This window comes from Phoenix dactylifera, unplaced genomic scaffold (assembly GCF_009389715.1).
Source record: "Phoenix dactylifera cultivar Barhee BC4 unplaced genomic scaffold, palm_55x_up_171113_PBpolish2nd_filt_p 000722F, whole genome shotgun sequence".
In the NCBI taxonomy this organism is placed as follows: Eukaryota; Viridiplantae; Streptophyta; class Magnoliopsida; order Arecales; family Arecaceae; genus Phoenix; species Phoenix dactylifera.
Genome location: NW_024068100.1, coordinates 103,989 through 118,101, shown reverse-complemented (window position 1 = coordinate 118,101; position 14,113 = coordinate 103,989). Strand labels below are relative to the sequence as shown.

The 14,113-nt window shown below is 37.0% G+C and overlaps 1 protein-coding gene across 1 annotated transcript; it reads left to right on the top strand.

Annotated features, from left to right (window-relative positions):
* The first annotated feature begins 11,471 nt into the window (after positions 1 to 11,471).
* Positions 11,472 to 13,655, top strand: LOC103717673 (mavicyanin-like). The gene is made up of 2 exons (XM_008806147.2): positions 11,472 to 11,653; positions 13,273 to 13,655. The coding sequence occupies exons 1-2, from the start codon at positions 11,488 to 11,490 to the stop codon at positions 13,653 to 13,655; spliced, it is 549 nt and encodes a 182-aa protein (XP_008804369.1). The 5' UTR covers positions 11,472 to 11,487.
* The last annotated feature ends 458 nt before the right edge of the window (positions 13,656 to 14,113 follow it).

Below are 14,113 nucleotides of genomic sequence, written 5' to 3'. Positions count from 1 at the left end.
AACGTAGCAGGCAATAGGTTGAATGAGGTGGGAAAAAAGAATACTTCCCCCCTAAGTCTTGAATCTCTTACCCCAGCTATACGGACTCGGTCATGTAATGGAAATTTGGGTGGTGACAAGTCTTGGATGAGTCAATTTATTCGCTACAGTTGTTGCACCTCATGTGGCATAGGCTTGTGACTACCGCAACCTCGGCATTCCACTGAACTGCTTATCTTAATTAGGGATTAAAATGCCGACTTGAGCCATATCATGCCGACCTAAGTAGACCGACTGATCAACAGCAGCAGGCCACGTATCTTTGGACTAAAGCATGTTTAAGTAGTTAAAGTTCATTAAAAAGATAGTTGTGACCTTGCGCATTTATAAGACATGTTGCAAGACGGTTATAGCTTGTGATGTGTGTGTAATAGTTACTGCATGATCTATAGGATTGAAATCGAATCGAATACTAATATATCTATATTTATATTTGTTTTGCTTGGCAAATAAAGATAAGGATACGGATGTTAGTCGGATGCAAAGATTTATATCTATATTTGTTTTAAATAGATACAAATTGGATACCGAAAATATGGATACCAATATGAATATAAATCAAATAATTAAAATTTATGGCCATAGAATCAAAAATGTTATTAAGTGGATGATAAATCAAGTTAATAGCATGTTAATATGGTCATCTATTTACTTTAAATGTTCATGAGTGTCATATAAAATTAAATATAGTTACAAATTGAATCGGATATTCGGATATGGATTGGATAGTTGCCTATCTATATCCATTTCCATTTTTCTTTAACAGATATAGATACTGATACAGATATTAGTCAGATGCTCAAATTTCTAACTATATTCGGATAGATTCAGATATGAAAATAAATTTAGACATATATTATCCAATTTACTTTTGCCTCTAATGATTTGAGCAGTTAAGCAATCTCTTTGTCCCGTATTAGCCACAACCAATCATTCGTCATTCACCAGCCTGTCTAATCTTTCTAGATGGGAGCATGTTCGATTTCTCCAGCTCAGAGTGGCAAGAATACTTATTTATAGTCAAGTCGAGGATAGTCAATAGAAGAGCCTGGCCAATTATATATATATATATATATACACACACTAATTATTTAATATAAATGTAGCTTGTTTCATGCTTTAAACCGAGTGAGGATCCTCTTCAAGTGGGTTTGAACTAGAGAGGCCTAATTCAGATGGCCTAATATCTATGCAATATATCACTTACCATTAAGTCATATCTAGTCCAAATATATACATGTCTTGCTTCATCAAATCACTTATCATTATGCAGCGCATAGTGGGTGATGGAATATTTTTGTAAACAATTGATGGGTGATGAAACTAGACCTCTCTAACGGTTATAACACTTCTGTTGCCGCCGTATCTGGACCAAAGTAAAAGCGCAGCTCAAACGTTCCTAAGACCAGCGGGAGATGGGCGGAGCAAGCTAGTTGAGGCATTGGGCGCTGGACTCCTTTGCTAGGTGGCGTGCAAGAAGTCCACTTGTCAGTAAATTTCCGACGGAAACCCTCCGATGCCTAAATCAGATCAATAAGACAACAGTATAAAAAAGAGAGATTTAAGTAGAGTAAGGGCTACGTGAGAAGGATAGCGTATTATATATATATTGCATACCTGAGGTCCCTCTATATTGTTCTCCTTATATAAAGAAGCTAGTTTGTCGTTACCTAAGCCGACATGTCGTGCAACGATGGTCAAGCAGTAGCCAGTTGTATGGCCGCGACGTAGGTGCTAGTCCTCGTAGGCGGTGGAGTGTGCTAGTGGGGCGCAGAATGTGATGCCCTACAACTGCGGACTGCTAAGGTTGTTGATTGTTGAGGCTGTCAACTCTTGTCAACGCATGTTGGTTATTCTCCATGGCCGACGACTCTTCGGTCAGAGTCGAAGTCGTTCGTCTCGGTTTACGTCCGAGGATAGAAAGGTCGATCATGCTCGAGGTCAGGGTATCCAGTATTTCCCCCAATCAATTTTAATCTCTTATGAATCATCCGACCATTTCATTCTTATGGTCCTAACTCCACCAATTCTTTTGAAACATTGCATTGCAAATCATTAGCTCTAACATGAGACTCTTGCTTCAGTTGAAAGCTGAAACCCAACCCTTCGAACTTATAGAATCCTCCCTGGCGTGCAGAATCAGGCATGCAATTAGAATATGGTCCATGTATGATCAGATTCGTTTTGAGTAATCCAAAAACGACGAAGTTATAATATTCTATCTTAGCCTAATTTCTTCGAGGTAAACTAGAGTTTATGGTCATTTTATTGGAGCATATTGTTTAACGAGAAAATGCTGAAATATACTGTTTGCGTCCAATTGCGTCCTTTTCTTATGACCCCGTGGTGTCCGCCGGGCCACGATGGCAGGAACCGACCCCACCGCAGCGAACTCCGGATCGATGGAGGCCCGGGCCACGCGGTGGTGAGAAGACCGAAGACCACATACTAGCTTTATATTTCGCGTACAGTCCGGACGTTTTTTGCGGGACCCAGTCTGTTACCCAGCGGTCCTGTTGCCGAGTGCCGTTTTAAAGTCGCCTATTCATTCGGCAGTGGGGTAAGTCAGCACCCTGGACGCCGGAAACGGTGAAAACGAGAGGGGGATCACGATGGGGAAAGCAGACGGAAGTTGGCTGGGTCCCAACTAAAATAATATATTCTAAAATAGTTATATGGTGAAGCACATGTATCGCAAACAGCGACCTTTGATGCGGGCAATAGTTATGGGTCCATCTCGTTGGGCCGGGCCCACAAACACGACGTGACCGTGGGCACCAATTTTGGAACCTCCCAGATTTGGATCGATCCTCGCTGTCTCTGCGCCATAAAAGTTCCCAAAAATTCCGCAAGGTTAAAGGGGGGCAATGGGGAATGGGGGCCGAGGCCCACATCCACAGTACAATCGTGGATCTAAATAAAAGCATCCTGGATCGTGTTACACGTTAAAACGAAGAAAAAGATAATAGAATGATGTCCTTCTAGATCCCATATGGTAACTTATTTTTTTTACATAGATTTCAACAGTATCAGTACTACAAAAAGAGAGAGTCATTCTTTATGTATTTTTATTTTATCAAGTTTAGTTTGAATAAAAATAATAAAAATATAGAAGAATATATGTTTGTTATTTGCCGAAATTATTATTTGTTAATTGAATAACTGTTTTTTTTGTTGATGTAGAAATTCAATTTTAAAAATATCATTTATTTTGATAAGCAATAATAATTTTTATTAGCGTAATTTTATGGACCGCGTAACAACTTGCATCAATTCATAATATTTTTATTTATTAGCGTGATCCTATATCTATCGATAATATTTTTCTTTGTTAGCATTACCTTATTAGAGGGATTATAAGGATCACATAACAACTTATATCAGCAAGTAATATTTTTCTTTATTAGCATGATCTTATATCAGCATATATTATTTTTATTGTATTGATTCTATACACGAATATATATAACTTCTGAGATGTACCACATACGATGGAATAAAAAAATAAAATCATGTTTCTCTCTATCTTTTCTTTTATTTTTCGCTTCTTCTATAAGATTTTAATAATTTTAAATATAATCAAATATTTCTATTATATAACAATTATAATGAAAAAATAGTAATTAACCATTAAAACTTCTATTATTAATGTGTGTGTATATATATAAGCCTTTAGGGTTGTCAAAGTCAAATGTGGATTATAAAAATAAGTCTGATTTTTTTGCCACTTGGGCTACGAGGAATTATTGGTTGGATCATATGCACTAACTCAGCAGTGAACCAGGCCAATCACGAACCAACATGCATTGGACCGAAGAGAAATGGAAGGAAAAATGAGTAATACAAGAATGTTGATTTGTGGTTGCAAAGATTCACCAGCTCAATGCTAGATCTGATCCAACTAAAAATTTCATCTGCCCTCACCCCATCCATTCTAATCAGATAGAGGGCAAAGCCTATCACACTTACCATAATGATACAATCTCGAAAAAGGCGTGGCATGTGGATATCATCCACCAACCTTCTAATCCGTGACAAATCTTGTCTCCTGGTGTACATAGCCTCTGAAATTTTGAGCCACAGTCACCATCTCAAGCCAATTATTTCAAAACCTTCATGCCAAAAGTCTTACATTTTTATGTTACACCCAATATGCTGTTTTACTTCCAACATCCAAGTTACTTTCCCATGCTTTCAATTCAATTTTTCAAAGTCGAATTCTTCACTGTCATCACAATTTTTTTGTCCACCTTTGGTTTAATTTATAAATATTAGTTATAATAGCAACCTTTGTGAGTGAAAACCGCCACGTCACAATTGCCCTCCTTGAGAAGCGAACATCACATCCCATGCCTCCTGGTCCTCACTCCCTACCTGTTAAAGTGTGATGTTGCTTAACAACAGGGAAAGATGGGGATGGTTGTCTGCGAGAGCTGCATGCCATGAAAAAATTGCTATTAACTTATATTAATTTTTTTTGGTATGGTCAATTTTTGGAGTCATGCATCAAGGGCGTTCTAAAATATCCAATCATTTTGAAAAAAAAAATGTTGAAACTTGTCACCAATAATACCTAGGTCCACATATATGGATGCCAACCATAGGTTACATGTACCAGAATTATTAAAGCTAGGTCTACTGACCATTTTCTATTCATTGATATACAAGTAGAAAATAAACAAATAAGGGATTAGAACCTTAGGATTTCGTCGCATTAAATCACCTAAGCTCTTGTGAATTAATATAATTCACAGAGTCGGAAAAAATCAATGAAAAATTAGAACAAAATAAAAAAAAAAAAATCATGCTATGGCTGATGCTAGCAAGCATGCTGCAGTTTAAAGGTGTGCAGAAGCTTGCTAGTAAGACAAGAAAAACACATAAGAAAAATAATACTTTGCGCCATTAAAAAGATTTTTTTTTTTTACATGAATACCCTTCTAAAAATTTAAATTTGTGCGAATAATCTCTTAAAATTTATATTTATTTTTGTACCCTTACAAAATACTATTTTTGCACAAATGCTCCTAATATAACGGTTCTTCTAACACCATTAATAAAAACCATATATTATTTTAATTAAAAAAAGTAAATTTTTGAAATTACTTTTTTGTCCTTTACCACGATAACTTTATACATGTTTTTTTTTTCACATCTATCCATTAAGGATACTTTAGTCATTTTAGCAAAACAAGTGTTTTACGAAGATACACATACAAATATCAATTTTAAAAGGGTATTCATGCAAAATTCGATATTCGGAGGGTATTCATGCAAAAAAAACTCAAAAGAAAAACCCACCTCAGGCTAGTGTTATATACACATTGATGATCAATCACAGGGTCATGTGGGTGCTCACTATTGCAAAAGCAAGGCTACAGCCATTTCCACATCTTGGTAAACCAAATCCACCTGATTATTTTTTCACTTCTAGTAGACCCTCATGAGGAAGCAAGAGATATTATGTGATTTCTAGTAGCAAATTGTTTGAGATTGAAGCTATACAAAACAATCACTTGGAATTTTAACAGTCCAAAACGAATGTTACATGTCACTCACCACATTTGGCTCTCTACCAGTGACCACAAACGCAAACCTTTCTCTTTCTTGTTCATGACTTGCCCCTAACATCCTGATAATTTTGGTGGTGCCCTGCTGACGTCCTGATGCAACAAAGCATGCACTCAATTGTTGACATGTCTCCAACCATGAAAAAGTAACGGTCGACATTTATTCAATGCCGGTGGGGGCATCACCATGGGTTTCTGTCACTAAAATGTCCAAATCCCGATCGACAGTGCTGTGTTTCAGAAGATCCAGAAAATATCAGAAACACTCACTGCACCTCTTGAAAGAGTTGGATCTGGAAGTAGGACTTTGACTAATCCCAACACTGAATGAATGATAGCGATTTAGCTCCCACTGAAGAATCAAGACATCATTATGCATTTGGATTCAATCTCCAAGGATGGTTTGGCATCCAAACTTCGTCCAATTCAGCTACCGTGATATGACTTTGAATTTGCTTCCTGGAAACAAATAGAATGATACAAAATATGACTTCACAATGTCAACATGACAACCAACCTAATCCAAAAATGCATGAAAGCAACTTTTAACTGTGAAAAATAAAATCCATCGTGGAAATTATCTTTCACGGCTGAAGAAAATCATTTAACACTGTAGCCAAGATAACTGTGGGCCAAAAAAGAGGGGTCCAGAGCATGTAAACCTGTGGTGAAGAACGCTCCTTTGCTTGTTAAACAGTAAAAGCTATGCCACCTTTCTTCATTCCTCTAGAAACTAAGGCTGGGAAGGAGTGAAGACGAAGGAAATTAAAGAAGCTGTAACTATCATTCATCAAACTGCCACCTATGGAACCTGTCTGGTTAAATATCTCAATTCTTTTATCCAATAGAGATCTCGTTATACAGTAAAACAGGCTTAAGTTCCATTCGCATAGAAATGTTCAGTGCAACTTTTCAGACAGAATATTAGACCAAACAATGAGCATATTGTTTTCTGAAGGCAAGAGTTTGAGCATGATTTGCTGTCAGCAGTTTAAAATACTATATTATAGTATTTTGCATCTAGAAGAGCACTAATCCTCAAAATAGAGAAATTTGCTGAACCTTGTTGATCTTTACATGATCAATGAGGGGAAAAAGATGAGCATGAAACATGATCTATGCCAAGTCCACAGCAACTTCTCAGCAAACTGGATACTCACTGAAACCATCACGTCAAAATTCTATCAAGAACATGCATGTATGGTAGCTTCACTCTATTCACTGATCTGTGCAATGCTTTTCAAGCTGGCTGAACTTCCATAGTACTCAACCTAGAATAGCAAATATCATCATCTGACAAGAACCAAATTATTTGAAGTGATTGATAAAATTTTGAAGCTGATTATGATCAGTTTAATGGGTGAAGGCTTCCATCTAAGTTCTTTGCAGTGCAACTTTGCCTGTCAACAATGCTTTAAAAAAACTAAGCAGAAAAGGCAATAAGATATTAACAACTTGCATAATCATATAGTTAGTTTTTCCCTCAAATTAGTAAGAAAAGGGAGAAAAAATAACATACCAACCAAGAAATGATTTGATAATTTAATAGAAAATATATACAAAATACCCAAAATCATAACCCTGCTACGATTTATGCAAATAAAGAATTACGTTTAATCAACAAGAAAGTAAGACAAAAAAAAAAAATCCACCAATTAGGAAAATCTCAGACAAGATTAAACACCTTCCCCACAACCAAAAAGGGGCGGGGGTGGCCCGATGATAATAGCTTATATCACTGGTTCAATTGGTATGACTAGTATAATACCGTACGCATCCCCGTACCGAGACTCTTTTTATCTTTTTATTATGGTACCGTTTGAAATGGGTGCTGGTTTGGAGTAGTATCGGGTTGTACGAGTTAGTTTAGGTTGGTACAGGATTCGTATGGACTAATTTAGGGGCCTGTGCTGACCTGACCCGATATGGTATGGTACATCCCTAAGCAAGCAATTCAGAATGATACGACAAGCATTGACTTAAAGCCTCAAACTATTGGTTGGAGGACTGGCCTAAGCTAATAAAATTATGCGGCAGCCCTTCTAATAGTTGATGTAGGACTATAACAATCTCCCCTATATAATCTCGAGATGCCCTTGTCACGGTTGGCTGCTACTCGAGAGGGCGGCCCACTCATAGCTTGGGTCCTACTCGACCGAGGTATCCCCCAATGAAAGGCCCGCATGACTAATAAGATTGTGATGTATATTGGATCTGGCTCCAGTACCACCCATTACAAACATACAGCCCAAAATGTTAAGCTTTGGAGGGCCGGCTCAAGCTAATAAACCTATGTAGCACCCTTTTCAGTCAATGTGGGACTATGACAAACAACTCCAAACTACTTCTATAGTATGCTCATTTATTGTTTCTACACTTAAACTGAGACATGGTATTAAAAATTCAGCATTAAAGGCACACTTAAAAGCTTCAAATGTAATTATTTCATATGATGTGATTATATTCATATGCTTGTTAGGATGACTTGATTAACATCTTTCACACGAACAACAAACCACCAATACTGCATTGTAAATCCACTCCCACTTCAAACATATAAATTGAAAATATAGTTTTAGCATTGCACTTATAAAGGAAAGAAACTCCAATATAAGAAGTAGATTAAGGACAAGATTAAGCTAGAAGAAGTTTGCAATAAGATTTGATAGATGCAATGGCATTGTCTATATTAACCAGCCCAGAGGACTGATCAAAATTAAAAATTGGCAAGTACTTGCTGGATAGCAGATAGAGTACACAAATGAGCATATGCTTGCAATAAAAAGCTGTGCTTCATACCTCAACTCAGTCAAGCATGGCAGGATTTGCTCTCCCTGTCCTCACTGCATTAACTGTTTCAATGGTCTTCCCATCCTCGATCTCCGAAACACATGTAAGCTCGCTGAATGCACCAAGCTTAAGGCAACACAAGAACTTTCCAGCAATACACTGTCATTCCAAATGACCATCACAAATGCACTTACAGAATCCTTCTCACTCGCAGATTTTTCAGCTTCAAGATCTTCAATGGTTGCACGCCTCAAGACTCCTGCTCTGAGGATGAGGCATAACATGATGATGGAAAGATGCGCACTTTGAAGGTCAGCCAGAAAAAGCAAAATAAAACGTACGGGCGTCGATTAAATAGTGGAGACCGGATGCTCCCTGCTTGGACACGGGGTTTGGAAGGGCGTATCGCTTTATTGGTAGCCTCGGTGGTGCCAGGTATGAAGTACTCACACATGGTATTCGTGCTAGAGCCTAGAGGGGTAACCGAGCGGGCCCATGGATGGGGAGGGTATGAGTAAAATCGGCCGGGTGCCCAACATATGGTCATTTCTGCACGCATCGATCATTCTCCTGGTGGGGTGGGGGCTGCTACGCGGAGGTGGGCTTGCCCCTTCCTCCCCCTTACCCACTTTTTAAGCAAAAAAAAAAAAAAAGACGTAAATGAAATTGGTGAGTAGTGTAGAAGTTTATTTTCCAACCAACTGTAAATTACGTAAATGATCTTAGGTGATTTGTAGGTCAGGTCAACTAGATTGCATGAAATTGCACTGTTGCTTGCTAATTAAAGTTCCATCTCACATGATGGTATAGATTGAGCAACACTGCAGCAAGATAGAACTTCAAAAAAAAATAATAATTTAAATGAAAAACAGAGTTAAAATTTATTCCTTTTTTCCTGCTTTTAGCTATGGTGGCATCTCTTGACTTCTCAACATCTGGGAGCAGAGGATTGAATTGCAATTGCTGATGTCTAAAGGCTCCAGTAAGAAACTAACAATGAAAACCGAGTTAAAGAACTAATAAAAATGAAGACCAACAAGATATACCGGATATAGAAGGTTTAGAAGGGTAAATTTTAGGCAATGAGAATACTCAAATTGTTAAACAAATTGGACCTCAAATAGAATTTAAGAAATGGGCTTCTATCACAACGCGAAGAATGCATCTCTGCTGCAGGACTGAATAATCGACTGCCTTGCTTCATCATTGCAGCCACCAATATAATTGACTTCTATGCATAAAATAGGCTTAAGCTGATAGGATAAGGTAGATTTATTTATATATTTTATATTTTCTTACACTCCTCCTCCTCATATGTGGGCCGAATTTTTCTTTAATGGGTGAGCCCAACATATGAAATTTTTAATAATGGGGTTAAAGAGTGCGGAAATAGGATTCGAACTCAGAACCTCTGTTCTTCTATTACCATGTTGAAATCAACACTTGTCCCAAAAACTTAAGCTGCTCGGATGAGATAAATTTATTTGTATATTGTATATTTTCTTACAAATATAAGAAGCTCTCCAGCCATTTGGCTAAGAGACTACAAGGTCTGGTGCATGGTTAAATTTGATAATCTAGGATTCTATCAAGTTTGGATAAACAATGACAGCATCACCCCACTTCCTCGAGTCTCAGACAATTAATTTACTCCATAAAATGAAAAGGAGCTGGAATGAATTCGAGTAGAAATGGAAATGAGAAAGTGCAACCACCACAGATGTAATCCTCCAAGATGTTGGACTTGCTCTAAAACGCTATCGTTTCTAGGTTTAGTTTAGGAAGTGAAAGATTGAATTCAAAGGAGGAGGGGGAGTAAAGGGGGAAGGGTTGCCGAGGGTACCCTTTCTTGGAGGGAGGAGGAGAGACGAAGGCGGTAACAAATGTCCCTAGATTTGCTGCAACTAATGGTACCCCATGGTTTCCAAGTGACAAAGAAATCAAAATTGCTCGGTATTGTAGAACAAAACGAGAGACATGGCATTTACACCAAAAACCATAACTTTGTAATTAATTTGCAAGATGGATTGAAAAAGGACTTATTTCATCAATACTTTTTTTTGACATCGCACCTGCCAAGACTCTGAAATTTGAATGGATCCTAAGTTGCAAATTTACTGGAAGGGAGGAATATCAATTTGATATGATACTTTATAGCAAAATTGGACTTAAAAAAAAGAAAGAAAAGAAAACTCGCTAGGTTAGTTAGGTTTGCTGGTACAATGAATTGAGATTTATTCCACTTGTTCCACTCTTCTAATATTAAGATATATACATATATGGATTTTGTATTGATGGTCCGAGTCGTTGAATAAGCTCTATCTTCTCTAAATTGCTTACCTATCAAAAATCATATAATTTAAAAATTTCTAACTGATGAATTAAATCACCAATAAAATTTGTATTACACCGTGCCATTTAAAGTCTATTTGATGCATATGTCAGGATCTCTATATCACATGATTTTTGAAAATTTTGAAAAATGTTATGATGGACTAATCTTGGTCATTCATTTCCACCATCTGGACGAGGGTAAATATTTAGACAATGCCATTAGTAAATTCAGGGTGCAAAAAATCATAAAAGGCAATATTGCAAGCTAATTGCACGCAATAAATGTGAATCTGTGGTGGATACAATTACCTGCGATATGAGAAAGATCAATGGAAACTTTATTAATTATGGGTGAAGAAGGGTGACAAATATTCCAGGACAGCTGCAACCAAAACGAAGAACGAGTGCAACCAATAATGGAGGAAGCGGCCGGAGAGAGAAGAAAGAAATAGAGGGAAAGAGTGTCTTTTCTGGAATAATATCTGGATCGGATAAACGGGAATTTTGCGATTTTTTTTCTTCTTAAAATCCAGTAAACGCAAATTAGGAGAGATAGCTGCGTAAACTTCGTTTGGTATCCAATCAGAATTAGTAAAACTTTCCGTTTTAGAATTTATTATTGGAATTGACAGCGCGTGAGCATAACGCTCAAAAGGAGGAGAAAGAGAGTTCCTTTTTTTCTTAGCGCTGTTCCTCTTGGCTTTGTTTCCCTCCCTCAAGTCTCTCGTATTCGTTCCTTTTTCCTTCTGCTGCCATGGACGAGGCCTTGGCCATCGCCATCCTCGTGGCCTTAGCTTCCGTGGGGTTGTCCTCAGGGGCAGTCTATACTGTCGGAGATCAAGCTGGGTGGACCATCAAAGACAAAGTAAACTACACCGCTTGGGCTTCTAGCAAGAACTTTCAAGTTGGAGATACCATCTGTAACTCGCTCTTTCTCTTATCTCTCTTTCTTCGCTACAGAGATTTGATCTGATGTCTTGTTCATCCTTTTTTTAATCCATCTTTTCATGCCTATTTATCAGAGCTTGTTTGCTATAGTCTGAATCCACATTATTTTTCTATTCATTCCATGTCCTCGTATCCACCAGCGGTATGCGCTCCTACCAGGCTTATTAAAAACCACGCCAAGTTTAACTTTGTGTTATAAATCTGATCCCACCATCAGTCAGAGAAGATTGCTAGTCTTATATTAGACTACCTATTAAAGCCCACAAGCCTTAGTGATCTTGTATCTAATATGTACAGGTCTAACAAGAAGTAACTGTCTACCTCTGTTTAAATTACTTCACTTTTAGGGGGCGTTTTGTAACCCAAACAGGTTCACCACGGTGATCTAAGATCCCCGGTGTTCCGAATACTGGAGTGCTTTGACTTCTAATTATCTAAGATCAATGTGTTTGGTAGACTATGATCCAGTGATTAAAAATCTCCGGATATCCATTAGTAACTTATTTGGTATGATAAGGGGATCCAAGATCACCGACCACATAATACCACAAATACCTATGATATATTTTAGATGGATTTTTTGTGTTTTTAATTCTCATGAATCAACAATGTAAGTCAATATGTTAATTCCTATAATAGCTTCATAATTTTGCACATATTCTACTTTTAGTAGCCCTTATCATATATTTATTAATCATATAAAATATATTATAATAAAATATTAATATATTTATCAATATATTAATGATTAATATATTCTAAAAAATATATTTATTACTCCTATAAATTATTAATTTTATAAAAATATGTTAATTTTCATTATAAAATTAATATTTTTATTTATACTTACAATAGATTTTTTTAATACTAATAATTATTTTGATTAGAAAAATAAGGTAAATAGGAGTAGTATATCAAATGTTTTTATTATATAAATATAAAATATAATAATATATTTCTACTATAATTTAAAATTATCCTTCAATAGTAATATGATTAGTAATATATTATAATATAATATATATTTATTAATATAATATATAATATCAACATATATATATATATAACATTGACATAATATATTAATGGTATATTGATATATCAATTTTTCTGCTAAATTGAGGAGTATTTTTATCTTTTAACTTTCAATCTAGGATCATTGTTCTGGAGTGATCTTATATTTCCGACCTCAAGGACGGATATCCCATCACTAGGTTGTGCGGTGATTTGAGGAGTGAGGATGATTTAGGATCACTGCCACATAGGATCACCGTGGTGCAATGATCTCATCACCTCCACCCACATCATTCTTGATTCTGGACGATCACTCCATACCAAACGCCCTTTAAAGTTAATAAAATTTTGAGTCGATGAATAACATAAGCAAATAATTATAACCTTATAGCCAGGTTTAGCGGTTTTCATATTTGGTGTCAAAACAAAAGCAGAAATTATGCAGGTTCTATGGCTTTATTTAATGCTTAAACTACAGTACGTTTGCTTTCTTATTCATTAGTTGGTTATAGGTAACAATTAACTCTTTGTGCTTGTGTCATGAATCATTTGGTGTGGTGGTACGTGGTGGATGCAGTGTTTGTGTACAACAAGGACTTCCATAACGTGATTGAGGTGAGGATGGAAGACTACAAGTCGTGCAACGCCTCCCCACTGGCCACCTACGTCTCGGGCAACGACTCCATCACCATCAAGAACAAGGGCCACTACTTCTTCATCTGCGGCGTCCCCGGCCACTGCACCCTCGGCCAGAAGGTCGACATCCGGGTCGCCGAGCTCGCCGCCCCTTCCAGCTCCCCACTCTCCGCCCCCGGCAACGGCGACACCCCCCCTCCCGCCCCGACCCCTTCACCTCAGCCCAGCGGCGCCTCTGCCGCCGCGGCTTCCAAGGTTGTGGGCTTCCTGCTGGCCGGGTTTGCCTTTGCCGCCACCTTTGGTGGCCTCATCGTGCCTCATTAGTTGCTGGACTAACGTACTCCTCCTTTCCTCCTTTCAAGTTTCATGGCTTCGTGGTTATTTTTGTCTTGTGGTCGTTTTTAGTGGTTTGATGGAAACAATTTCTGATCGTGTGGGCGCAGTTTGATTCTGGTTATCATATGTAAATGTGAAATTATTGTCCATCTTGGTCTCATCTTTTTTTCAGAAGCTTTAAGGTGTCTTATATAACGGGTTGGAGCTTTAATTAAAAAATAATAATTTTTTTAATGTTCTAAACTTTAGTTATTTTAAATATTTTAAAAAATAAATATACTGTCTTAATTTCTAAAATTTAGATAGTTTAAACAATTTTAAATTCTTTTTTTTTCTTCTTCGGACTCTTCTTTTAGAAGAGTTACAATTAACTTTTTTAGAATATGAAAATGTCATGTTTCCACACAAACTAGAAATTATGGTAATTTTTATTTTTTAAAAAATAT